At 44.4% G+C, this 26,904-nt stretch overlaps 1 protein-coding gene across 1 annotated transcript in view; it reads left to right on the top strand.

Annotated features, from left to right (window-relative positions):
• The window catches only part of SSH1 (slingshot protein phosphatase 1), a 54,210-nt gene that overhangs the window by 24,364 nt on the left and 2,942 nt on the right, over positions 1-26,904 (top strand). The window contains exons 3-13 of the mRNA XM_065417874.1: positions 7,463-7,566; positions 11,083-11,147; positions 11,825-11,946; positions 14,489-14,557; positions 15,126-15,191; positions 16,585-16,779; positions 17,042-17,135; positions 18,096-18,224; positions 22,758-22,804; positions 24,174-24,320; positions 26,217-26,417. Coding sequence (XP_065273946.1) covers positions 7,463-7,566; positions 11,083-11,147; positions 11,825-11,946; positions 14,489-14,557; positions 15,126-15,191; positions 16,585-16,779; positions 17,042-17,135; positions 18,096-18,224; positions 22,758-22,804; positions 24,174-24,320; positions 26,217-26,417 — 1,239 coding nt within the window. The remainder of the gene's footprint in view (positions 1-7,462; positions 7,567-11,082; positions 11,148-11,824; positions 11,947-14,488; positions 14,558-15,125; positions 15,192-16,584; positions 16,780-17,041; positions 17,136-18,095; positions 18,225-22,757; positions 22,805-24,173; positions 24,321-26,216; positions 26,418-26,904) is intronic.

Here is a 26,904-nt window from a genome sequence, read left to right as displayed (position 1 = left end):
AAGGGGGCCTGGGTGGTATCTCACATTTCTAGGAGTGCAACTGGGGAAACTAAGCAAAGGGCTACGTTACATTTTGCTGCAGAATTGCCTTGAGATATTTTGGCTTTTCTGAGCCAATGACTGGACTGAACAAAAAAGGAAAGATAGCTGGAGCCTCCTTTGCCAAAGGCATAGTTACAAAGCAAGCGGAGCCTGGAAACCGATTTCCCTTGAACTAATCAGCTTGGGAATGGTGACTAGAAGAGCATGTGAAGATAGGGCGCTGATATTCTGCGGGGTGTTCTCAAGTGTAACAGAGTGGGGGGTGGGATTGGTAGAAATGTGTATTTGTTTCATCTAAAGATGATGGGGCGAATTCTGCCCTGGCGCACGGGGGCACAACTACCATGCCGGGAACAGGAGCTGCACCGGTGAATGCTAAGGTTGGGTTTGGCCAGATATTGTCAAATACACCATGTAAAGTCCTCCTGTTGTTGGAAACCTTTTAATTCTCCTGGAGCCAGACTCTCCTTTAGATAAATCTGAAGGAGATTTGTATTTTGGAATGAGGAGGCAGACGTCCTCTGGGGTGTTCGTCAGCTCTAGGCTCGTGATGGCAGGGCTGCCCAGAGGATTCAGGGGGCCTGGGGTCTTCGGTGGCGGGGGTCCTTCCGCTCCGGGTCTTCGGGGCACTTCGGCGGTGGGTCTCGGAGCGAGTGAAGGACCCGCTGCCGAACTGCCGCCGAAGACCGGGAGCGGAAGAAGCTCCGGGTCTTCGCTCCGGCGGCACTGAAGGACCTGCAGCCGAAGACCTGCCGAAAACTCTTGTGGGGGCCCCTGAAAACTCTTGTGGGGGCCCCTCTGGGGCCCGGGGCAAATTGCCCCATTTGCTCCCCCTCTGGGCGGTCCTGCGTGATGGTCGCTGCTAGATGAGATAGGCTGATCCACAGGTAACTGGGAGGGGGGGAGCAATGGGGGGCAGAGCCGGTTGGAGAACATGGAGAAAGTGCTCATTATTCTCCATGCTGGTTAGGAGCAGCCTAGTGATTGCAGCATCAATGGTTGCTGAAAATGCTTTTGACCGTGTGGAGGGCACATGCTTGTTCAAATGGCTGTGGTTAGGGGAATTGTCTGTTCAGTGGATCAAGGCTGTGTGCCTCTCTGCTGGGCTGTGGGCTAGCACTAAAGGATTGATGTCCTTCACCCCCATCCCACACGTGCACACGTACACATCTTAAAATTGACCAGGAGGCAGTTAAGAATCTTGATTTTGACAAAGAGATAGTCCATTGGAAATAAGGCGTGGCTTTGTGCCCGTGGAAGGCCTGGTTACAGAGTTTGTGTGGAGCAAAAGGCTATCCAAGCTACAGGTACATGCCAGAGGCTATAGAGGAGCCATTGCCCATGATTAAAAGTTTTACTGAAATAGAAAAAGACCATCCAGGGAGTTTCTCTGGGCTCAAATTTGGGAGGAGGCCCTGAAACTGTTAGGGACATCCAGAATACAGGCTCCTTCACGGAAGCTGACACCCTAAATAAGAGAGCCAATTAGCCGTCATTTACAGACCTTAACTTGAGGGAGGCTCAGTGAGCGCCTTTCCTTCAGTGGTGCTGCAGCCAGGACCCAGAACAATGGGAGAGAATTGCTGACCGGGTGAGCAAGGAGCTGGAAGGTTAGTTATGTGTGATTTCTCCCCTGCAGTTTCCTATCCAGTGGAACAAAGCTCCTCTCTCTCCATTTCCTGTGGCCAGAGCATTCAGTCTCTGTGGGGAGGAGGATGGTAATGCTTAGCCAGAAGGTGTGGAAGGAAGTCTGCCGCGATAGTTCAGAAATTGGGAAAATAAAGTTTGAGACTCAGAATTTCTAGTATTCTTCTAGAGACTAGTTGGACCACAATTCTGAGTAACTGAATCTGAACTCCAGCTGCCCTCAATGTACTCATTAGATGTGATCAGCCGCAAATGCAGTGATAATCAGTTCATCATGCCCCAGGAGGCTCTGTGATGCTAATATGCTTTATTGCAGTGAGTCTTCAAAATGAAGTCCCTGACCATTACATTCATTAAAGATCCCATGGCACTTTTAGCAAGAGTCAGAATATCCTGGGCAATCGTAAACTCTGGTGATTACGTTCTGCCGTCTTAAATTCCTCCTGCAGTTTCAGTTAGATACGTTTTTCTACTTCCTGTCCTAAACTGTTAAGGAGCTGCTGCTTTCTACCCTGGAGGTGCCTCTCCTTCCTGAATGAAATGACCTCTCTAGTGAGTGCGGACATTTACTCCGAGATGAAGGGAGTTGAAGATACGGTGTTGTGCTGTATCCTGTAATGCACAGCCATTACCAGTATGCGAGCTTTCCCATTAGAAAACAGAGAACTAAAATACCCTAAGCATGCACGTTTTGTGCCCACTGTGCACCACTGCCTGAGGCATGATGTCAAAATGAGCATGTCAGGGAACGTTATGCAATTGGGCTATGCTTCCAGCTGGGAGCGCCCATTCAGTAACATGCGTTTTGTCGTGACGTCAAAGACAAGGTATTTTTAAAAGATTTAAACTGCTTTTTTTATATTTGGGGCCATAGGAGACAGGTTTTGAAATGATCAGAAGCACCACAAATTGTCTCTTTAAACAACTGGAATGTAATTGCAGTGTGTCTGCAGCCATGTCCTTGTGAGTAACTTTTTCAAACAGCAGTAAATATTTTTCTTTAAAATGTGACTGGCAGTGTGGGTCAGTTATTAGAGCTGAGGACTGTAAGTCGGGAGAAACTGGGGCAAAAGTACCGAGTTACTTTGTTTCTGTAGTTTAAGCAACTGGCCCTCTGTGCCTCAGTTTCCCCACCTGCAACATGGGGATGATCCTACTTTACCAGGTTTGTAAAATGCTTTGAGATGTATGGATAAAGGCCCTGTACAAGGAGGGCAACGTAGCATAAATATCAGAGAAACTACAGAACTTGGACCTGCAAGTCCTCACGCTTGTAAACAATGGGACACATACGGCTCCCCCTCTGGTGTAGATCTGGAATAGCTCTGCTGACTTGAACTCACTGGAATTACCCTGGATTTGACCTCTTGTGACTTTAGAGTAGGATACGGGCCACCATGTCACAAGGTTCTTTGCCATGAGGGCTGGAGAACCCCTGCTTTCCTGACGGAGAAGGTTACCAATTGTAATACATGACATGGCAGCATCTTCACGGTGGGGCTCTCAATGCATTTTACAGACACTAGTGAATGTCACCTCACACCTCTGTGAATAGGGTCATATTCTTATCCCCCAATAACAGACCGGGAAGCTGGGGCACAGAGAGATGAGTGAATTTCCTGAGGTCAAATGCCGGAGGTCAGTGACAGAGCTGGGTTATAGAACCCAAATTTCCTGACACCCTCAAAACCCTCCCTGCCCCTCAAATGTCACTTGGGCTCTGAGCATTGCATTTAGTCCGGAGTCTGAAGTGACTCCTCTTGGAAAGGGACAGAATTGGTGAGAGAGAGAGAGAGAGAGAGAGAGAGAGTGTGTGTGTGTGTGTGTGTGTGTGTGTGTGTGTGTGTGTGTGTGTGTGTGTGTGTGTGTGTGTGTGTGTGTGTGTGTGTGTGTGTGTGTGTGTGTGTAAGGGGGTTGTTTTCTGCCTGGTGTGTTTCCTAGTTGAGCGAGGCAGGCAGGGCAAAAAATGTACAGAAGCATCTTCTTCCTTTGGTTAACTCAGTGGTACTTGCTAAATGTAAGCATGTGATTATGGTTCATGCCTGTAGAAAAACCCTGGACAATTAGTCAAGGATTTGTAAGACGCCTTCTTCAGCGACTTTGGTTGTGACCAGCTGCGAACAAACAACAATACTAAACTGTCTGAAAGGCTTCATTTTACTAGTATCTCAGTTACTCATGCTTCACCCTGTAAAAGAATGAAGCAAACTTTGGTAGTCATACTGTAAGCAAGAAAAGACTTAAATTGATGCTTTACTTATAGCTACATTGCTGTATTGGTATGCAGTGTATTGTTATTAAAAACAAATAGTCATCAGTCAATGTGGCACTTTTTATCTAGTGATGTCCAAATGAATTTGGAGTTTATTTGGAGCCCAGCTGTTTTGCTTTGCATTTTCTGATATGTGCTGTGTTGCTTCCAGAGTGTGCAAGGGGAAAAAAAAGTCTGTAGGAGGGAAGTGATTAAACAAGCTTCAGCTGTTTTCCCCCCCTTTGAATGGCCCTCTTTCATCAGGATATGTTAGGACAAGTGCTTTTTCAAGCCAGGCTATCAGTGGAAGACACAGTGTTCTCTAAAAGTCATCCAGTTCCTGGGTAGCATCAACGGACAAGAGATTTCTCTGCTCCTCACAGACTGTGCGGTCTATCTTTTTTTTTTTTTTTTTTTTTAAAGGGTTTAGAAGCAAAAGGATGTGAGTTTAACAGTTGGTTATGAATCTTTTTGGTTTTACTGACTTCTGCCTGTCTCTTGGGCCAGCACAGTGCTTCTGCTGTTCAAAGAAATCCAGTCCAAATTAGTATGTACATGCCACTGGTTTTTATTCTGCTACCAAATGTCGCTCACTAGAGCATTGCCAGGGCTGCTCAGGCTCAGCGGGTTAGTGTTTGTTGTGTAGTGGGGGGGGGGTATTGTTTTTTGTTTTGTGGGTTTTTTTTAAAGATATATTTTACTGAAACGTCTAAAAAATCCTCTTTGTCTTGCAGAGATAATGGTAACTGAGGTCCGGAAACGAGTTTTGTTGCTTTTATCAAAATAACATGATTGAAAAATGTGCTGCTTTTTAAGAACCAATGTAGAAATGAGTTGGAATATTCTTTTTTTTTCTTTCTTTTGTTTTCATTTGTTAGCTGTATTCCGGAACAGTTGCATGAAATGTTAGAAAGTACAGAAAAATCTCTTTTGCAGGAAGCCCATGTTCTTAGAGTGTATCTTTGGGATAGCGTTGGGCAGCATTCGCATTTTAATAAAACTCCTAAAATAAGAGCTTTCACAAAGGGGAGCTTTGACGTGCTGATGTATTGGATCGCTGGATATTTGAAAGCCACTATAGAAAAGGATGATGTGGGGACATGAGAGCAGTTAGTGGTAGGGAAATATGTACTGTCTGCTTTTCAGAGAGCTGTCTTTTGTGAGGTTGGGGCCACTGTCCGAGAAAGGTGCATGATTTTTTTTTTTTTAATTTCTTGCGTTCAATGAGTTGTTTGACTTCTCCACCTTCATTTTCATGTAGATGAATACATGGCCACAAAAATCATTGCCCTTTTACTATGACTTCACGCTGGTCCCGAAATGCAGGATGATCTCACAAACATTAGATAATGCAACATTCTCATTTCCCTGCAACTGGAAATTCTCCTCTTTATTGTAAGAGATGGATTGACTGCCATCACTACAGCAGAGGGAAATATCAGACAAAGATGACCCACCCAGAGCTATAGTTACTAATGTGGGGATAGAGTCCTGTCTTCATCAGTTTATGTTTGTCTCAAATAGAGATTTCACAGTCATTGTTTGATTAGGGGTAAATTATATTGTACTGTGTACATTTCCCATTTTCCAAAGGGAAATGTAAAGGAATTTGATTCGGAGACTATTTCCCAAGTTTCTCGAGACAGGGCCACTGCTAAGTATTTAGCTGTAGGTTATTTTAACTGTTCTTTCCTCTTATGTACAACTGGAGGAGGATGAGTTACAGTCAGAAGCATGACTATAAAGGTGGTACGTTACTCAGCAGATCTGCTCCCAGAACGTATTCAAAGTCAGAGCTGTTCATGTTAGTGATGCTATTCTTCTATAACTCTCTACCCTTTTTACTGCTTTACTCTCCCATTAGTGCAGCAGAACCAGTGCAGTTATGGGAGAGAGAGCTGGATTCTTCTGTGATGCACACATGATGAATGGAATTAACTAAATTCCGATTGCAGAATCTCTTCCTGGTGGTGTACAAGTCAGAAAGATCACAGCTTGAGTTTCAGATCCCAGGCACAATTTGTATGGCTAGCAGTTAGGAAAAACTTTGTTTTACTAGTAAACTGAACGAGTGTGATACGGAGTCACTGTGAGAGAGTAAATGTAGAAATGCTGACTTCGGTCACTTTTCAGAGTATAACCATGCCGTAAGGATCTCACTTACTGCTCTGAGAAACATAACCTTGGAAACCTTAAGTGACAGAATTTTCGCCAACTTTCAAACCAATCAAAAATGAAGATTTAAACCTGATTGAACTAGTCTGGGCAGCCCCCATGCACCTGGAAAGAAGGGGTTCCCAGAGAGGGAAGAAGCGGAATGCCATAATTCCATGTCTTTCACTTGGAAGTCCTCGCTTAGAATTGAGCAGTAGAGTGTGAGCTCCTCCCCAGGGACAAAGACCCAAAATGAGGCCAAGGAAAAAAATAGGGCAGATAGTGCAGGGAGCTTTGACCTGAGTGGGGTTGATTTCTGTAGCATAAATAATTTCCTCCAGTCCCAGTCTCATAATGCAGTGTTTTAGCTTAGTAGACAATGGACAATAATAAAGAAAGATGAGAACCTCAGGTTCTATGGTATGAGATGGAGGCAAATTTGGGTCTAAAATGAAGGACCTGCCTTGTAAAGATCATTACTAGATGTCTCGCTCTTTAGAAGAAATGCAATGTAAGCGGTAACTGCGGTAACCAAAAAAAAGCTTGGTAGATACTGATTTTCAGTGTTGTGGGAAATGCTAACTTTAGAAATGGACACTGACACAAATGGCAAATGCTCACCAGTACATCCTGATAACGTGTAATTAGACTTGAGCTGACTCTTACTGTAACTACTGATTTTGTTAGTTATGTTCTCAGATCCACGTTCCTCTCAATCTTGGGGAAATACACTCGCATCTTTGCACATATTGGGGCCTGGCCTGCTGTCAGCGGAAGCTTTACACGCACGAGGACTGCAGGGTCAGGTTCACAGGAAGCAAAAAAGCCATTCTTTATTGGTGATGTTTCCAAGCAGTTTTGTTTGACTTGTACAGTTTTCATTTAGAAAGGATTTTTTTTTTAGCCCTCTTGTAACTTAAAAAAATGGTGTATAATTTCAGTTTCTTGTTTGTTTTTTTTTCTTTTTCATTCCTAAGAAATGTGTGCCGTGGAAATAATGATTGGCTCAGCACTTTACATAGTACCATACCATCTTAGTGGCAGAGTTCTTACAATTGCTGTTTTTAATTTGTAGAGTTTCATAATCAAATGATGTTGTATAATTACATGGAAATTTACTTCCAGCTCTGTAAGAGCTCATGCAAATAACTCTTGTAGTGACCAAGCATTGTAATCCGGTTGAAAAATGACATACCCTCCAGATGTAACTCCCAAGTTTTTAAGCAGTGCAGTTGCTGGGTTGTAATGTCAGACGTTATACCCTGTAATGTCTGAAGCTTGGGACTTTCCATCTAAATGTATCCTGACCCTGAGAGTGTTTTGCTGATGTTTTCTTTGGGTTGATTTCCTGTGTCTTTTGTTTTCCAGCTTAAGTGAGAGCTTTTTCATGGTGAAAGGAGCAGCGCTTTTCTTACAACAGGGAAACAGTCCACAAGGCCAGCGGAGTCTGCAGCATCCTCACAAGAATGCAGGTTATTGATTAAATCACTTATCGAAATACTTTCTTGCATTTGCTTGTGTTGTGCACGGTGACAGACTAATAGTGCAAGCGGGGAAGTGGGGGACTCCCCCTCGGCATTAGAGTGTGGGCCATTGTGTAAACCACTGAGTAAAACCAGATTTCCACCCCACTTATGATGGAAGAAGTTGAACTGGAACATATGAGTGCCATGTCCCCATTTAAATGTCTGTAATTCTCTTGTAATTGTCACTCACTGAACTAGAAAATAGTCAGCTATGAACATCATAATATTCAGCACAGTGTCCTTTAGTCTAGGGCCTTTGAGGAAAATCTGCTGAGCCGTATGAGGTTCTTTTGAAATGCCATCCATGTTTTCAGCCTTCTTGTGAGAAGAAATGTCTATTCTTTCCACTTTACTAATTTGACTAAACCTGCTTTGCGTTCCCCTCTCTTTGTATAGCAAAAAGATGAACCCATTACACTGGGCTGTTCCCTTTTCTTGAGCAGTGGTTTTATCATCTGTTTTGTGGGCACTGAAGCCCTGGTTCCGTAAGGTACTTGTCAGCTGACCAGGACGAGGGTGCTGTAGCCTAGTGTCCGGCGTGGGCAGCAGGCCTAGTGGCTGGAGTCAGAGCCGTAGTCAGTTGCCAGAGTCAGGATCAAAACTGGAGATCAGGAACTGGATACCAGAGCCAGGTGGTTGAGTCAGAGTCCGTAGTGAGGAGCCAGAGCCAAGGGTTAAAACCAGAGATCAGGAACTGGAGCGAGCAGGGTATTAGGCAAGGAGGGGCTCAAGGCAGGGACAGGACAGAGGCAGGGCTGGGTGCAAGGCAGGAGCAGCAGGAGCAGGCACAGCGGCGGGCATGAGCGTTGAGAAGCCAGGGAGCTGCTGCTGTTGCTGGCTTAAGAGCCAGCCTGCTGGCCTCGGCAGTCATGCAGGTTGCATGCTCTGCTGCAGGCCCTGATTCCTGGCAGGTCCGTAAGCATGGGCCTAACTTTAAGTGCACGAGTAATCCTTTTGAAGTCGAATATAGTGCTTAAAATTAGACATAAGCCTTGCTGAATCAGGGCCTGAGATGGAAATCACGTTGAATTCATTACTGAATTTTTGTATACCAGGTAAGATTTTATCCCATCTAAACATCCTAAGCCAAATAAATACATAGTTATTATGTTTAAAGAAGTAATTTTTAGTTAAATCAATAAATTTTGTTGTCCCTACCTTGAAAAAATAGCTCATTAGTAATGGTTTGTATATTTTGATGCTATGTTATAATCTTGACTTTTAATAAGAAAGATAACCGGAGTGCTAGAGGGAACGCATGATAGATGTATAATACAAATAATAAAAAGCAACAACAACAAAACAACCCCACTCCCTTCTGCAGATTTGTCCACTCTAGTTTTTGTCACTGGGCTGTTGAAAAAAGCCAGTTTTAACAATTACCCTTTGAAATAAAAATAATTGACTCTGTTGTTGTAGATGGAAAATGGAAAAAAGCTAATGGCAAAATTATGTCACCCAGTGAAAACGGGTCATGGGCAAGGGTTACCAGAACTGCATTTTACACTCTCTTTTACTGTCTTTGATGTGTAACCAATCTGAGCCATGCGCAGGGGCCAACTCACATAAGGGTTTGAGTAGGCAGAACGAAAGCTTGTGCACAGCGCATAAAGTCCCCAAATGAACCATGGGCGTAACACAGTCCTGAATGGAACTGTGAAGCCTTATTTGCAGATCAGCATGCCGCCTTTGGCATGTGCATCCTTAGGATTCAATCTAAAAGGAGCATAGCATTTACCAGCGACTCCGACTAGCCATTCCAGTGGCCAATGCCTGATGTTTCAGGGGATGGCAGCCCGTTTACCCTGTTAATTCAGCTGGCTAGTTTTGGAGGGAAGGGGAAGAATGACTTCTGGCCATATTTCCATCATATTTATTCAATGGAGACTAATGCAAGGATACTGCTTAGTGAGGTTCACACCACAAAAGACAGGTGACTAGCCCGCTTCAAGCTGCTTTAGTGTGAAGCAGTCTGTAGTGCTTTCGGCTAAGGAATAATTGTTGAAATCGAGAAATAGACCAGGAATAGTTACCAAAAATCTCCACACCTCAGAGTTCTTTTAAAGCCCTCACTTAATATTTTGGTTATTGTAGCCTTACATAAACTTGAATAAACCCCATTTTCCTGTGATGTCCAGCTTAATCAAGACAAACACAAGCACAATCTTAAGAACACAGTTCAGGCCCTACTCTTGCAAAGATCTCCAAGTGAGTGCAGAGGTGAGGAGCTCCTTATGGGATTGGGGCCTAGGATGTCCATGACCCAAAGCCCTTGCCTCTTAGCTCCATATATTTCATTTCTTGGCTTTAGGCAGGAAATTCTAATTTAAATGCTACATCTAGACCTAGCTCATAAACATGTATAACATTTTAAGAACATATATAGATTCTGGTTGTTTCCAGTGTGCTAAAAGGGAGAGAAGAGACAGTAGAGAATTTAAATTAAAAGTACACTAAGACTGGTAAGTATACATAGGGTTAAAGAGACTGAGCCCCACTTGCGCTGTATTTTTATGCCTTCTGTCTTTGACAGCTTTGGAATAAGTGGTTAGCTTAAAAAAAATCGCCATCAGGGCACGTTGCGTGAAGAAGCATGTGGGAAAGGCACAGTGTGGTACTGTATGTCTGCTTAGTAAACACACCAGAATAACAAAGAGCATGTTTGAATGCCAAGCCTGGCTTTTGGTTTCTCAGACTGTCAGCAATTTCATATGCCCAGCAAGTATCCTATGGGAGGAACTGTATCTTGTATAGAAAGTTATGCTTGCATTATCACATTATTAGACAGGTCTTGTTTTATTTTCACATGTATGACTTCATCCTATAACCCATTTTTACCAAACAGGAATGTGTCTGCTTCTGTAGATTCCAAGTATGCTATTGCATGAATGGTACTAACTGCGGATGGGTAAAATGTTACTGTAACCTCTGCCGGGTCTAGTCCTACAGCCTTCACACATGAAACATTCCTATTGTGTTCAAAAGGAAGATGCCCTGAGTTAGGCCCACAGTCTCAGGCCCATTGTCTTGTATGAAATTCACAAATGTATTTATTTATTATAGCCTTAATCTTTCAGGAATCTTTAGTTTCCCCATTCTCCCCTCCTTCCCAATCCCTTGCCCACAAATCTTACTGTTCAGTGCAGGATGTGGTAGCTATGAGACAAATCTTATTGGTTATAATTTGAACCAGTGGCAGAGGCATTCCTTATGTATCTAATGCCTGCCAAATGCCAAAATGTCCAGGTCTCATGACAGACCAATTAGTCTTGTATCCAGGGAAATTCAATTCTGTCATTATCATCTTAAGAATTCTCTGAGAGTATGAGGCTTGAATGGCTTCCCAAATATTCTCTACTTACAGGAATTTAAGTTTCTCTATACATCAGGACATGCACAGCTTAGTGCACTAAGAAGGGACCATAGCAACATCTGTTGATTATTTCCCAATCATCTCTGCAGGTGACTTGCCCCAGCACCTTCAAGTGATGATCAACCTTCTGCGCTGTGAGGACAGAATCAAATTGGTAAGAGGGTCTGCAGTTTCTGCCCTTCTTTCAGCTGGAGGAGTATGAAATAGCTCTGTAAAATAGCACCATGATCACTGGTATTTCTAACAGGGCCATGCTTCCCTTTTAAAGAAGGGTTTTATTAAAACCCTGCCTGTTTGAGTAATGCAGACAGCCACACATCTGTAGAGGATATGAAATGTCACATCAGAAGGGAAAGGCCTCCTGAATTACCCCAGGTAGGGTCACTGCGACACTGCAGTGTAAGAATCATAAAAGAAAAAGATGGAAGAGCCCTCTTAGTACCTTCCTATACCCCAATCCAGTGCAAGATTGATACTTTTATCAACTTCCCTACTTAACCTACATTTTTAAAAAATCCCAGTTTATTTTCCCCTCAGACTTCATCTTGTAACAAGTTTCAGAATGGGGACTGGTAATCTAGGCAAAGAAACTGCACTCTCACTGTGCCCCTTGCCTCCCCTCCTATAGGCTTTTGGTTAAACTAGCGCTAAATGTGTGCAAGGAGAGGATGGACTGTGTCTTCCTATGTGTTTCTGCAGCAGCTAACGCCATGGAGCCCTATGCTGACTGGGGCCTTTGGGCCCAACTGCAATACAAATAATGAACTCTAACAGTAATGGCAATAATGGTCATTGACAGCAGGTTTGCAGAGCTGTGTTGCCCTGTTTTAGGCTGTGCGCTTGGAAAGCATGTGGACAGATCGAGTCAGATACATGGTGGTCGTGTATAGCAGTGGGCGGCAAGACACAGAAGAAAACATTTTACTGGGAGTGGACTTTTCTAGCAAAGAAAGGTATGTCTGGGAGACTTCTCATGTGCCACGGTGTTGCTTGAACAGGACACTCTCTCTGCCATACTGTAAAGTCACCTGATTCCCATAAAGGTGAAGGACCTGATGTTGCAAAGGCCTTCAAGTCTTTGGCTGCATTGCAGCACTGCAAACAGCTCAGGGCAAAGTACTGTATGCACAGTCCTTTTATAGCACTGTGGCATCTGACTGATCTGCAGCCAGTTAAGGTAGCTAGATGTCTAATGGCCCCAAAACGTGTCTGCAGCTACTTAGAGCTGCAAAACTGGAGGCCGCTTTTTCAAATCAGGCCCAAAATGTTGTTAATGTCCTGGAGCTGGACAGTGATGGATCTGCATGAAGATAGCATAAAGCTCCTGCAAAGGACAAACAAATCCAAACTGATGAGAGATTAGGGATTTATGTCTAGCTTTTCCCAAATTTGAGTTCTCTGTTCTGTCTGGGATACAAACCCATCTCCTGATAAGAGTGCTTAATGCTTCCAAAGCCCCATAAAATATTAAGTAACCCTCAGAATCCTCGTGCTCTCCCTATTTTATAGATGAAGAAACAGAGGCAGAGAGGTCATTACTTGCCCAAGGACACAGGCAGAGTGTGTGGTAGAGAGTCAGGACTTCTAGGCTCCTAGTTCTGTATTCAGACCACTAGCCCTCTATCATGTTACACTTGACTATGCCTAAGGAGTAGCCAAAATGTAGGGTTTTTAAAATGTTTTCTCTTGTCCTCTAATAAATCAGAGTGGATTTTTCTGTACTATAAGTGAAGAGGGTAGATGTGTGTTAGGAGGGAGTATAAGTGAAGAGGGTAGATGTGTGTTAGGAGGGAGTATATATACTAATATAATATACAGTAAGACAATGTTTTCATTGACAGTAAACCCACTGGCCGTGCCTGGTTATGAACCAGGTGCTACACTTCCCACTGTTGTTAAGTGCTGTCAGAGGGGTAGAGGAGCTCCTAACCCAGCACTACAGAATGGAACGTTAGTCTGCCTTATAGAAAGTCCAGGAATATTTGCTGCGTCTTGTCCGAAACTAAGATGGACTGGTTTTGAAATAATTTCTACTGGTGCAAAATGAGGGGGTAACCTGGGAAATAGCTCTGGCAGATATCCCAGAGCAGCCCTGAATTCTGGGTAGGGCATTGTCTTCATTTACAATGATCCCTGCGAGAGTCAGGGAGCTGACAGAGCAGCACATGTAGAAAAGATCATCAAAGAAAGAAGCCTCAGGTGGCAGGGACATGTCCATCATATGGGAGATGGGAGCCGGGAGCCATGCTCAGCAAGCATTGAATTGGGTACCCAAGGGGGGGAAGAGAAAGCGAGGAAGGCCAAAGGAGAACTGGCAGAAGACAGTGACAGGAGGGTATTGAATGTGTTGGCATCACCTGGGAAGAAGTACCACAGCTAATGAGTGACCATCATCAGTGGAGGAACTGGTGTGCCCCATGTGTCAATGGCACAGGAGGGACTAAGGACCTTATGTCTTTGTAGATTAGATTAAAGAAAACCTTTCAGTACAAACCAGCGTCAGTCAGTAATGGCAGTTTTACCTAAGCCGCCCTGGATCCTGTGTTGAGGCTGGAATGAGAGTCCTTGGCTATCACCATTCTGAGTTACTAGCATGGGGCCTTTGTACTGATACACCCGTTTTCTTGGAAGGCTCTGAAGTGCGCACTGCCCACATGTGCATTGAAATTAGCCGGTTGGCTGCTTTGGTCTGTTGTATCAATGGGTATGATTTAAAAAAAAACAAATCATTCTGAATTCTTTACAAACTGGCTGCTGCATGCATGCTCATGTCCTTTAAAAGTTTAATATCTTGGCAGCTTAATTATTTACCAGTTAAAAGCGTCTGGTCCACATCATGGTCTAGTTTTCTTGACAGATTTCTTCTTTCATATGAAGTACTTTTTTGGATTAGATAAACTCATAAGACCCCCTTAAACGCTTCTTCCAGTCAAAGTGATTCAGTGAAAACCCCACAAACTGCCCATTAAGGATCCTTCCTGCCTGATTTTCTACCTAGCACTGGTGGGCGGAGGTCTGTGCGTCCAGACAACTGGACACACGGGTGCCTGATGGGCTGGAGTGCCTGCTGTGTATGTGCCACTCATTTAGGGAATTGTCCCTCTTTGGGGCTTTTAATGGGGAAGATGAAGTAAAGGTCAGCAGTGGCCTATGATAGGATACATGGCTCCTGTCGGGAGAGGGAAAGAGCTGGAATTTGTAACCGTTGCTTCTAAAAAGTTGCTACTCCATCACTGAAAAACAGCACACTGCTGTCACAGCAGCCCTGAAGATTTTCATGCATGGCTGTACAGTGTGTGTTTAGACGCTGTATGTATAAGCATAGATGTTGCAGTGAGAGTTGCTAGAGAGGAAGGTGAGGTTTTTAAATAAAGATACATCGTATTCAGAATCTACTGGGAATTAACAGTAGAAAGTAACCTTATTGTGTCCTGCATTTGAACTCCTTATAACAATAGCATTGAATGCTGTCACTTCTTTCCTTTTCCATGGTAGTAAAAGCTGCACTATCGGGATGGTCCTGCGCCTGTGGAGTGATACCAAGATACATCTTGATGGAGATGGGTACGAAACAAAAACATTTTAATGTCTAGAAGGACGAATTTGAGTGTCAGAGAGAGCAAGATCATAATAGCTCAGGTTAGAGCTCAGAGGATATTAGAGTTGATTTATTTTGCCCAGTTAGAGGGCTGTTTTAAGAGTGTCCTCATTTTTAAAGTTAAAGAAAATTCAAATTTAGGTTCTTTCACTTCAGTCCATTTAATTGATCATTTATTTTTGCTTATTGCTACCTTTGTGCTATGTGATAGAATGTGTTAGATCTTATTAGTGATTTCTCTAAGTAAACAAATACGCAATATTTTAATTACCGGTAATTGCAGATAAACTTTTCCCTTCACATTCTTGTTTGCAAGGACATTAAGAGCTGTGTTAGATAATCAGGTTGCATAAATTCCCATTTCTGATTTTGGTGAACTGTCAATGCCAGCCCACACGTACTGCAATGGCTATGACTTGTTTTGCCTTGCAGCATGGGCATTACTGTCTTAGCAGGAAAACAGTGGTGGTTTGCTCAATGGAGGATCTAATGCAAAAGGGGGCATTGTATGACTTTTTCTTCTCTCTCTGTTAGTGGATTTAGTGTGAGCACTGCAGGGAAGATGCATATCTTCAAACCAGTTTCTGTGCAAGCTATGTGGTATGTATATTGGTGATTTAGTTTTACTAAAAAAAAAAAAATGATCATTTATATTAGCTTTTTTTTTTAAACAAACAAACAAACCTGCATTTAGCATTTTACATAGCTGTTATTTAGTACCTTAAGAAAAAAATTCCATGTCTAGAAAGCTGGTTGTCTCGGCAGGTAAGTATGCTGAAAGGAGTAAGGAGCATGCTGTGCCATTTTCCTGATGGTAAATGACATGCTTCTGTTCAGAGCAACTATACACTCTCTAGTATACGCACTGAGGGAAATTACATGAATAAGATTATTCAATATGAGAACCGAGTTGAACATGAAATTGATCAGGCTGCAAACCCCATGCTGGCTCTCTCTGTATTTTTGTAACTAGCTGAAGAGGGCATCTCAGGATCCCTTGCCAATCTCATGGAATTTCCAGGGCTCTTTGTTGCTGCAGTGTTGCCCTGGAGTTCCTGCTGTCTGATAACTTTCCATGAAGCCCAGGGTTTCACTTCACAGCTTTGATTATGTTGGCTGAGCTCTTATAATCCCACTCACCCACATACACACATCCCAAAACAGCAAAATGGGGATATTTGAATATCACGAAATCCCTGATTGCTCTGACCACAGATTGCCTTTAATGGTGGTGATTTTTAAGGGACTTGTTCCGATATATAACAAATTGCATAGATTTTAGCACATACATTATGCTGGCTGCGCTGGAGTTTATGAAATCTGAGCTCTTGTAACATTTAATAGGGAAACAATGTGGATATGGAAGAAGATGTAATTTTAGGGATTATTTGGTACACAAACAAACAAACCCCTTGTTACTGCCATTTTAAAACTCTGCCCCTCCGGTTAGCAGCTTCTGATGTGGTCAATGTGTTCAGTGTAATAACATCTACAGAACTGAAGGATTTTTTTTAAAGTTAAATGCTATAATTTGCAAAAACAAATTACCCAATCTGGGCTCTGTTCTTGGTGTGTGCCAGGGGCTAGGAATGCTGTTAAATGTGCCTTTCGACTCCTTGATAGAGTGGTTTGAAGTGTCCACATGCTTACGGTTTTTGTCTGAGTTTTTAAGTTAGCTAATGATTAAGTCCCAGCGGGACACAAGTGGTGCATAGGCCTTGTGCTGGTCTCTTGCATGGGGTGAATTTCGTCCTGTGTTGAGTGGTAACCAGATCTTGAGATGGCATCCAAACCATACTGTTTAGTGTTTGTGACACCTCTATCTGAAATCAGAAAAAGCAAACCTTCTGCTGTCAAAAAAAACAAACCCAAACCATAACAAACTAAGTTGAAAATAAGTCTCAGCTGAAAATCTCAAGGGCCCTGGGCTTCTGTGTGCTTTTACTCCCCATGATGCTCAGATTCTCCCCTTCTTTGCTTTTGAAACATGTAGGTCTGCCCTGCAGATCCTCCACAAAGCTTGTGAGGTCGCACGGAGGTACAATTACTTCCCAGGTGGAATGGCTCTGGTCTGGGCCACGTACTATGAAAGCTGCATCAGTTCGGACCAGAGTTGCATCAATGAGTGGAACACGATGCAGGACCTGGAGTCGACACGCCCCGATTCCCCAGCGTTGTTTGTTGACAAGTCAGTTCTGAGTTTTATTTTGAATGTCTTTGTTCACTTCAGAAATCCCACGTTTTCCCTTTCATTTCTCCAATAGTTTGATCTCCTTTCAGTTCATACATAATTTTGTAAAGTTTTCCTCTGTCATCAGTCAGTTTAATTAACTTGAATCCTTCCCATCCCTTCTCCATGTAAGAGTATCATTATACCGAGAGAGCATCGCTGAGGCCTTCTGCCCCAGTGAAATGCCTGTCTGGATAGTTCCTTTAATTTTCCTTTGCAGGCCAACTGAGGGGGAAAGAACAGAGCGGTTCATTAAAGCCAAACTCCGAAGTATCATGATGAGCAAAGATCTGGAAAACGTGACCTCCAAAGAAGTAAGCAAAACCTACCATTTGCTGGCCTGTGACCACTCGGTTCCTGTCGTTGTCCAGAGTATGAGAGGTAGCACTGGGTAAGGGTCAGAGAAGACTGGGAGTCAGGACCCTCAGGATATATATTTCCACCTGTACTTACAAGATTTACTCCATGTCCTTGGATAAGTCTTCTGTTCTCTGCCCCTCAGTTTTCCCATCTGTAAAATAGGATAACATCGACCTCACAGTGGGCTTTTAGAGTCCTTACAACAAGTGATTGAAATACTTCGATGGGAGCTCCTATAGGGGTCCAAGGTATAAGGATACCTGGAAATTGACCCACAATGTACCCTGAGTGTGGATTTGCCTGGAGCTTTGTGCCATGGTAAAAGCCCTACAAATTTCTTCTTCGGCTGCCCCGAAAATGCTCAGATTCTTCTGTTTTAGTAGAGTTACTCCCATGCAGTGTTGTAATGCAGAAATCTGGGGTAGGTTTGGCTTTTAAAGGGAGGGGATAAAGAAGAAAATCTATATACCTTACAAATGTTTCCTACCTGCCACCTTACAAGTGAGAGACTTTAAAAGATCTAATTCCCTTTTCACAATGATGCTGCTGTTTTTTACTTCTTGTTTCTAGTGGGTTTTGCTTTGGTTTCTCCGGTGCTAACACAGTGCTGGGTGTTCAGCACTTCAGGGGAATGCTTCAGGGTGAAAAATACCATAACAGTTTTTGTGTTCCTATTGGGTTTTGCATGAAGCTTTATTTACAAAGCCTGAATTTGGGGCCTCACATGATCTTTTACTGAGGTTATTTGTCTCTGAAAGCATTTATGTACTTCTCTGCGGACTGTAGTCTCTCTCGCTCTCTAATGGATGGATGTATAATTTATTGGCACTCTCCTTTCATTCTGCACAGCCCACCATCTAGGTGGTATGCTGTCATTTCCTAAGTGGCATACTTTGTCATTTTCTGCCCCACAGATACGAAATGAGCTGGAGAAGCAGATGAATTGCAACTTGAAAGAATTCAAGGAATTTATAGACAATGAAATGCTGCTTATCCTGGGGCAGATGGACAAACCATCTCTGATTTTTGATCATCTGTATCTGGTAAGCCACAGAGTCAGAAGCTATGCTGAGCATGAGAAGGGGGCATCAGTCAAACACGAACAGCCACTGGGCTTGAGGCAAGCTGCACTGGGTGTAAAGCCTGCAATGGGGAGAAAAACCAGCAGGTGATATAGCCTGATGTTGAACCTTTTATACAAGGAGACTGTAGGCCTCCTTTCCGTCCTCTCCCCATGTCGCTTCCAAAGGCCCACAGCCCAGCAGCCCTTTCTGCTAGCTGAGCCTTCATTCTGAACACACACAGCTGCGCTGATGGGCTGGCAAGAGGGGCCGGGGGCCTTCCTGATCCTTTCTCTCCCTGTGAGTGAATGTGCTCCATCAGTGGTCCTCTCCTGGCCAGCTTAGCTCAGGAGCAGAACACCTGGTGGGCATGGCGTGGTGGAGGGTTCTGTACGTGGTGGCATGCTGTGGGGGGACGTTTGTTTCACCTGGCCTTTGAAGAGAAGTAAAGGAGCTGAGGAGCAGACTGATGTACAGGGGTGGTAGTGTTTGATTAGGACCTGCTTCTAGGCAGGAGGATGACTTGGGTGAATGGCATTTTGCTTTTGTAATTGTAGATAATTGGCAGGGGCTAGAGTCTTAGTATGGGAGCTTTTATTCTAATGGAAAGAAAATAAATAAGAGGTTGCCAGGGGTTGATACAGTACGCGGGAAAACAGCCTTCCCCCATGTCTTGAGAACTGCTCTGAGGAAGTGCTTCGTCTTTCCCTTTTCCCCATTTATTCCTGCTGCTGTGACTTTCCCCGGGTGCACAATAACCTGTTGCCCTGCTTTGGAAGCTAAGTAGATTTAATAAAATGGTGTCCTGGCCCTGATGTTAGTGCTCCTGTTTGTTGGGTGCATTGTGCACAGGAAAGGCTGCCCTTTCTGGATTTATTTAATATTTCTACAAATAGGAGTCGTTTTTCTTTAAGATGGGGTAAGGACCTAGATCAGGACACTGTCCAAGTGTACCAGTTATGTGCCCTCTATTTTTGCCTTGCTAAATCAAAGGTAACGATAATACACTAAGAGAGTCAAAGTGCCTACCACGTGGCTGGCTTTATATAAATAATCAGTTTGAAAGGTGATTCGCTCTTTCAGCCTGTGAACAGGCTCAGAGCGGGGATGAGTCTCTTGTAATCTCTTGCCACTAGATGGTACTCCAAGCAAAACTGGAAGTTGCCATCCAGAGCAAAGATTTAATTGAGATGGGAGCAGTTCTGCACTTTGCTGCAATGTCATCTTTTCCATGATAGACTCTGAGGAAATAGGCCTCTGAGAGCGAATCATATTTTAAAATCCTCTTAGTTCTCCTTGCAATGTGTTGTGCATGTACCTCTACAGTAACCTCTCCCCTGGCTTCTAGGGGCCATCTCACGCACTCAAATAGCCGGAGACTTGGTGGTACTAGCATAACAACCTAAGTTCCCTCTAAGCCGCGTGGCCGGGCAGCTGCCTATTAAGCCCCACGCAGGGACTCAGGGCTGCAGCGGGGAGAGACGCCTCTCCCCACCGGCCAAATCACGGACCTGCGGCGGCGGGGAGAGGTGCCCCTTCCCGCTGGCCCCAGCTGCTGTGGCGAGAGAGGGCTGGGGGGAGTCCTGTCTCCCCACCACAGCCCCGGGGCAGCCTGCACCCCACCCCAGAGCCCACACCCCCAGCCAGAGCCCTCATCCCCCCCCCCACTCCAACCGTCTGCTCCAGGCCTGAGCCCCCTCCCACACTCGGAACCCCTCAGCCCCACCCCCACCACATGAATTTTGTTGTGTGTCACACATCGCCTCCATATTGGTGCACATAACAAAATTCATTCCGCACGTGGACTTAAAAAATTAAAGGGAACACTGATAACGACCACTTTATTTTGCAGAATGTCTGAATGGTTTTCCTATGCAATTTATATTTGTTATTGAAAACAGGGAATGTTCATTTCTGGTGGGTTTTGTGATGTGCTAGGAACTACCCTGAGACTGTCTAACTCACTTCATGCAAGCAAGCGATCAGATCCAGTGCTGCTCACCACCAGCTCAGATTGGATCTGAACAGGCAATCTAGAGATGCATCCTCAGTGTCCCATAGCCCATCGTCTTTTCCTTTCGGACCCCTTCCTAGGATCATTTTTTGTGAGCTTTTCTGATTGAAATCCTGCTTAATATTACTTTGTAATCTGGGAACGTTCCCACTGTGCTCCTAACACACTGCACATATGTTGTCCAAATGTGCCATCTCTTTGTGGTTTTCTTTAAGTAATAGGGCTAACGCTCCCTCAGTTCAGAGGAGGGATGGTTTTGTGGCTAAGGCACAGCTTTGGGACTCAGGAGATCTGGGTTCTTTCCCTGGATCTGTGAAAGCTCCACTCTGTGACCTTGGGCAAGTTACTTAATCTCCTTGTGCTTCAGTTTTAGGGATCTGTAGAATAGGGATAATAATATTCTCTGTCTCTCGCCCTTTGTCTGTCTTGCCTGTTTAGGCCTGTTCAGCCAACAATATGATGCAGTTGCAAAAAAGGCTAATATCGTTCTGGGGTATATTAACTGGAGTGTCGTATGTAAGACCTGGGAGGTCATTGTCCCACTCTACTCGGCACTGGTGAGGCCTCAGCTGGAGCAGTGTCCAATTCTGGGTGCTGCACTCTAGGAAAAATGTGGACAAACTGGAGAGAGTCCAGAGAAGAACAACAAAAATGATCAAAGGTTTAGAAACCCTGACCTGCGAGGAAAGGTTAAACAAACTGGGCCTGGTTAGCCTTGAGAAAAAACAACTGGCGGGGATGGGGGCCTGAAACCAGTCTTCAAATATGTGAAGGGCTGTTATAAAGACGAGTGTGATCAATTGTTCTCCAGGCTAGTAGCAATGGACTTAATCTGCAGCAAAGGAGATTTAGGTTAGATATTAGGGAAAAAAATTCTGCCTATAATGGTAGTTAAGCTCTGGAACTGGCTTCCATGGGAGGTTGTAGAATCTCCACCACTGGAGGTTGCTAAGATCAGGTTGGACAGTGCCGCCTGAAATTATCTGAGGTGCAAAGTGCACCAGTCACAGCTGACAGGTTCTTTCCCTTAGTGGTTACGTAAATTATTTAACAGGTGGGATTGATGAATCACAGGAATATGAACATAAAAGTTTTATTTATCATCCAGATTAACCTAAGCATTAATGCTACTGAACAAGAAACAGATACATATAATAAGAAAGTCCGTAGTGCTGTCATACTCTCAAACTCTTGGGACCCATGGAAAATACCGCTAGAAGAAGGTAGTCCGTGAAGTACACTGTAAGTGGGAGGTGATGGTCCAGTCCAGCCTCTCATCCCAAAGTGCCCACCAAGGGTCGGGCACACACCTTGTTTATACTCATCTCCTCTCTTACACCCGCCTAGGTCCAAGACCAGATCTGAAGCTATTCCAGCCCCTTCTCATATGTCGTCTTCTGGGAAATGTTGTTTGGCTATTAGCCAGGATGGGCAGGGATGGTGTCCCTAGCCTCTGTTTGCCAGAAGCGGGGAATGAGCGACAGGGGATGGATCATTTGATGATTACATGTTCTGTTCATTCCCTCTGGACCAGGCCACTGTCGGAAGACAGGATACTGGGCTAGATGGACCCTTGGTCTGACCCAGTAGGGCCATTCTTATGTTCTTATGATATCCCAGCTATCCATAATTAACCTTCCAAGGCTGGCCGACGCTATTTGCATCAGCCCCGTTCCCAGTACTTTCAGTAAGTCAGTGTGGTTAGTTCCCTGGACACAAGTACCCCCCAAATCTTCCCAAAGCTACAATTTTAACTTGTTTTTGCTTCTTTGCAGTTACCTTTGTTTGTCCTAACATGCATATTGCTCATTATACTCTGTGTTCCTCCATGTGCCTTTCAGCAATGTTGATTTTTGCTCTTTCCTGTTAAAAGCACGTACTAATATATATTAGCCTAAAAGCTTCCTATGTCATAAATCAGGTCAAGAGCCATAGGTTAACAACAAACATCTGTCAGGGATGCTCTAAGTTTAATTGGTCCTGTCTCAGCGCAGGGGGCTGGACTGGATGACTTCTTGAGGTCCCTTCCAGGCCTCATTTCTATGATTCTGTGATTGTAAGCTGTTCAGGGCAGGGACTTTTTCTGTGTGTGTATGTACAGTGGTGCTTCCATTTTGTTTGGGGCCTGTATGTGCTCTGTGATATAAATAATAAACCTCAGCCTGAGCTTCCTAGGGTTTCTACCAGCAGATTGACCCCTCTATCTCTCCCCCTACCTCCCTCTTGCCTCAGAGAGACTCTCAACCTTTTATACGCTTGGGTTGTAGCTATTAGGACCAGTCTGGCCTAGTTGCTAGGCTGAGTCAGCAGAATACCTCTGCATTGTTATGCAGGGCCCTAGAACCTCATGCCCTATTGTACTCTTTTCAGAAACCATTGCCTATGTTTTAGTTTAGCGCTCCTGAGAAAATATTGTCCAGATAGCAAAGAGCACAGTGACTGTACAGTGCCCAGCAGAACAAAGGCTTACTCTCTGTGTGTGTGTGTGACTTGTATCCTAGGGGTCTGAGTGGAATGCCTCCAACCTGGAAGAGCTTCAAGGCTCGGGGTGAGTACTGGCCCTTTCCACAACTTAATGTCGGCTATTACACGTTAGACTCTTAAAATCTTCAAATCACTTGTTTTCAATTGCGTGTTTGGGTGTCTTGTGAAATGAAATATAATACTTTCAGGCCATACTTCAGTGGATAGGGCACAGGACCAGAATTCTATTCTCAGTAGTGACCTTGGACCAGATGGTTCCTCTCTTTCTATCTCAGTTTTCCCACCTGCACAATGGAGATAATATTTGTCCTCGTTTGTAAAGTGCTTTGAGATCTAGGGAAGACCAATCCTATGTAGGAGTCTAGTTTATACTGAGCAAGCTTATTGTTGTCTGAGGTGTGAATTCCCAGATACTTCAGAAGATTATGCATTACAGTATTTGGGGTAAAGCTCTTATCCAAATGGTGCAAAACTGCCTGAAGATGAGCAGAGTTGTGTGAATTGTTCTCCATTCCACTAGTGCAGACAGGTGGCTGCAGTCTTGTCTCTCAGTGAACTCTCATCACTACAGCACTTCTTGGCTTTAAGTGTTTTAGGCCAATGGGAATTTTGGGAATAAATACTTGCTGCTTGCCCAGGACACATGTTGGCCCCTATAATGAAGCTCTGAAAAGTTACTGCTCAACAGCAGGAATAAAGATGTTTAAACTGTAGTCCTTGGGAACAGATGTCTGAACACTTTTGAATAAGTAAAACAACCAGCACATTAATCCTTTGATCTGTAGTGTTGGTATCCTTGAAATGCCATTTTTAAAAGTCAAAGCTGGACAAATCCTTGAATAAACATCATGTGCTATTGATTTGTCTGAATTATATGAAATAATAACTTAAAATGGGCATTCATTCCTCCTGGTATACGCCTATTTTATTATAAAAATCCGGCTGCTATATCCTGCAGAAGTAGAGTAAAATGATGCAACTTTCATTTCATATTTCTGGTTGGAAGAAGGAAGAAAGGATGATCTTGTTGCGAAAGCACAAGGCTGAGATTCAGGACTCCCGGGTTCTATTCCTAGCACTGCCGTTGATTCATTGTGAGACTTGGATCAAGTTTCGGCACCTCTCTCTCCCTCAGCTTCCCCATTGGTAGAGTGGGCAAGTCACTTTCCCTCTGTTCTCCATCTTTACATGGGACAGTGATAGTAGAGAGAGATGAGTTAGGGAGCTCGATTCAGCCAGTCCTCCACATGTAGAACTCCAGCTGATTTAATCGGAAGCGGAGGGCTTACAGGTTTGGGGCTGCTGATCGTCCCATGCAGTAAGAGCACCCATGTTACACTGGGTTGTGTGTGGTTTATCACATGAATTCCAGGTCCCCTTCCAGGGCTGTGATAATTAAACTCTCCTCCTTTGTTTCCCTTTGCATCCTGCAGCGTCTACTACATTTTAAATGTCACCAGGGAGATTGATAATTTTTTCCCTGGTCTATTTGCGTATCATAATATCCGGGTGTACGACGAGGAGACGACAGACCTCCTGGCTCACTGGAATGAGGCATATCATTTCATAAATAAAGCCAAGTAAGTGGACGGAGATGAGCGAATCAGTGCTTGGGGGCATCCGAGGTCGGGATAAGAACCCGTCATCGGAATCTGTGGAGTGAGGTCAAGTCCTTGCATGACACTGAGGCACTTCCTCCAGCAGGGGGCGAGGGAGCTCCCTCACCAGTACCGTGGCTATTGTAAGGATAGTGTTGTGCCCTCAGCATGCTGCCGAATAGCATTTCAGCAGAGGATATGGAACCATTTACAGAAGCTCATTTTGAAACCTGCCTCCCTCTGAATGTCCTGTTAGTCAGAGAGCTGTGGTTCCCACTTCAGGGCAGGGGCAATGAGAATTGTATTCAATAGGGAAGTAACCATCCCCGCTGTCTATTACTGGAAACTCACTGCTTTTGGACAAGTCCTGAGAAGTGTCCGTGCGTCTGTTCTGACTTTGACTCTAACCCCAGCATCCAATTCCCCTGGACTCCTTCATGCTCCCAGCTCGCTGTCCCCAGGTTTGGCACAATAACTCATTCAGTGTCTTTACTGCCATGTCAGTTAAGTAGCTCTACCAGGCTAATTAAGTAGCTGTCCCTTTGCTGCTTAATTGCTGAGCTCTTTGTGAGGGGATGAAGAGGTTTCTGGGACCCCTGCTCTCGCAAAGGCCTTTGAAAAGGGAGTTCAGTTGGGCCCCTGGAATGCCCAAATACTCCGTCTGTTCCCGTCAGTGGTTAATCATTAACCCCTTCACAACCAGTCACAACTGTGCTGAGATTTTATTTTCAGTGCCTTGTTCAACTTGCTTTTGGTTTCCCTTTTTGTTAAACGAAATGTTTGTTTCCAGTAGCGATGCTACATTCTGTTCGTGTTTGCCCCTAACACCCTAAAAGATGGCAAGAGCCCCTAAGGGTCCTTCTGATGAAGTAAAACATTTTGAAATCCTTGAATTTTGTCCGTGATAGAATAAGCAGAACAATGGCTCCCGGCAACAGTTAGTGACATGAACCACTCACATTCTGCTGGGGTTTCAGCATGTGGCTTGTCACTTGATGGGCTTTTCTTCATTTGGATCTGCATGGGGTAGCTGGACAGTGACACCTGGTTAATTTGGCCTCTTTCATTAGTCGGCCAAATCCCGCCCTAAATTAGGACCAAATCATTAGGATTGCAGGGGTGTAACTAGCGGTTGAATTTGACTTTGTCCATCAGCCACAATGCTAGAATTAATAATGGGCTCAAAAAGTAAGGGGCTGCATCTGAAGTTGTGGAGGTCCCATCCCTGACAGATTGTGGCACAATTCTGCCAGGTGACGTCATGGGCGTTGAGGTTCCTAAATACGTAGCAGGAGACGCTTATTCCCATGTGTGATCCTTCATTCAGTTGCCTTGCCTCCACCTTTGAAGATGGGGGCCTGGCATAAGGGCCTTCTTGCTGGGCCTCCAACCCTGTTACTTGCTCTTCAGATTGCACCAACCTCTCCGAGGAAGCCTCTTTATTTGTGAGACTTCTTGCTCTGTGATTTTCATCCAGTCACTTCACCCTCCAGGGCACAGGTGATAGAGAAGCCCTCATGTGCAGTGAACAGTGCAGGGGGGCCTGGTAGGGAACCCATCATGCCTGCTGGGTCCACATCTCCAAAGACAGGGACATGCAGACAAAGAGAGCTTTGGGTAGTATCTGAAATAGCAATGCGGTTGGGGTGAGAGGAGAGTGGTTAGGGGGTATCACACTTCTCCAAATCCTAACTTTCCTAGAGAGTTTATTTTCTTGGACCCTTTAACCCAAACCAATTAACTCCCTCTGAGCTGTGACGTTGGCTCGGTCTGGAGAACAAATGACCATCCATGCACCATATAAAACTGATATAGTAAAACTTAATAAACAAAAGGATTTGAGATACAGTTTTTCTTATTTTTTGCCTTCCTCTCTAGGAAAAATCACTCTAAGTGTCTGGTACACTGCAAAATGGGTGTTAGCCGGTCTGCCTCTACGGTTATAGCTTATGCAATGAAGGAATTTGGCTGGTCCTTGGAAGAAGCCTATAATTACGTGAAGCAAAAACGCAGCATTGCAAGACCAAATGCAGGCTTCATGAAACAGCTGCTGGAATATGAAGGGATTTTAGATGCAAGGTAAGGTGATGGGTGGAATGAGAAGGTGACTTGCAAGGAAACAAAAAGAGCCTGTTGCAGACTAGAATTAGCAATTTGCAGTTGTGTGTACACATATGTGGGCCTAAGCTGGGCAAAGGAAAAATAAGTTAAAAATGCTCAGAGAGTTGCTTGGAAAGGGGGAACACAATTCTGTGACAAATGGGAAGAGAAAGCAGTTTTGGGTCAATGTTTCAGTAGCTGTTTCAGGCGCGGGTCGGAGCTAGAGCAGGTACAGGAAGCAGGTCTGGCACAGCTGCTGGCCCAGAACGCGTCGAGCTGCCACTGTGCTGCTGTTGCTACAAGGCTTAAATGGGGATCTGTTGGCTCTTCTGCCCACTTAGGGAGCACAATCCCTGAGTAAGGGGTATTGGGCCCAGCGGGCTCATTGCGTGGCTGGGCTCCCATGCCTGGAGCCGGCTGAGTTCCTGACGCTGCATAGACGTGCATAGGACAAAGTCCTGACGTT

This window comes from Emys orbicularis, chromosome 16 (genome assembly GCF_028017835.1).
Source record: "Emys orbicularis isolate rEmyOrb1 chromosome 16, rEmyOrb1.hap1, whole genome shotgun sequence".
In the NCBI taxonomy this organism is placed as follows: Eukaryota; Metazoa; Chordata; order Testudines; family Emydidae; genus Emys; species Emys orbicularis.
The sequence above is the reverse complement of the archived record's forward strand: the minus strand, read 5'-3'. Positions and strand labels throughout refer to the sequence as shown.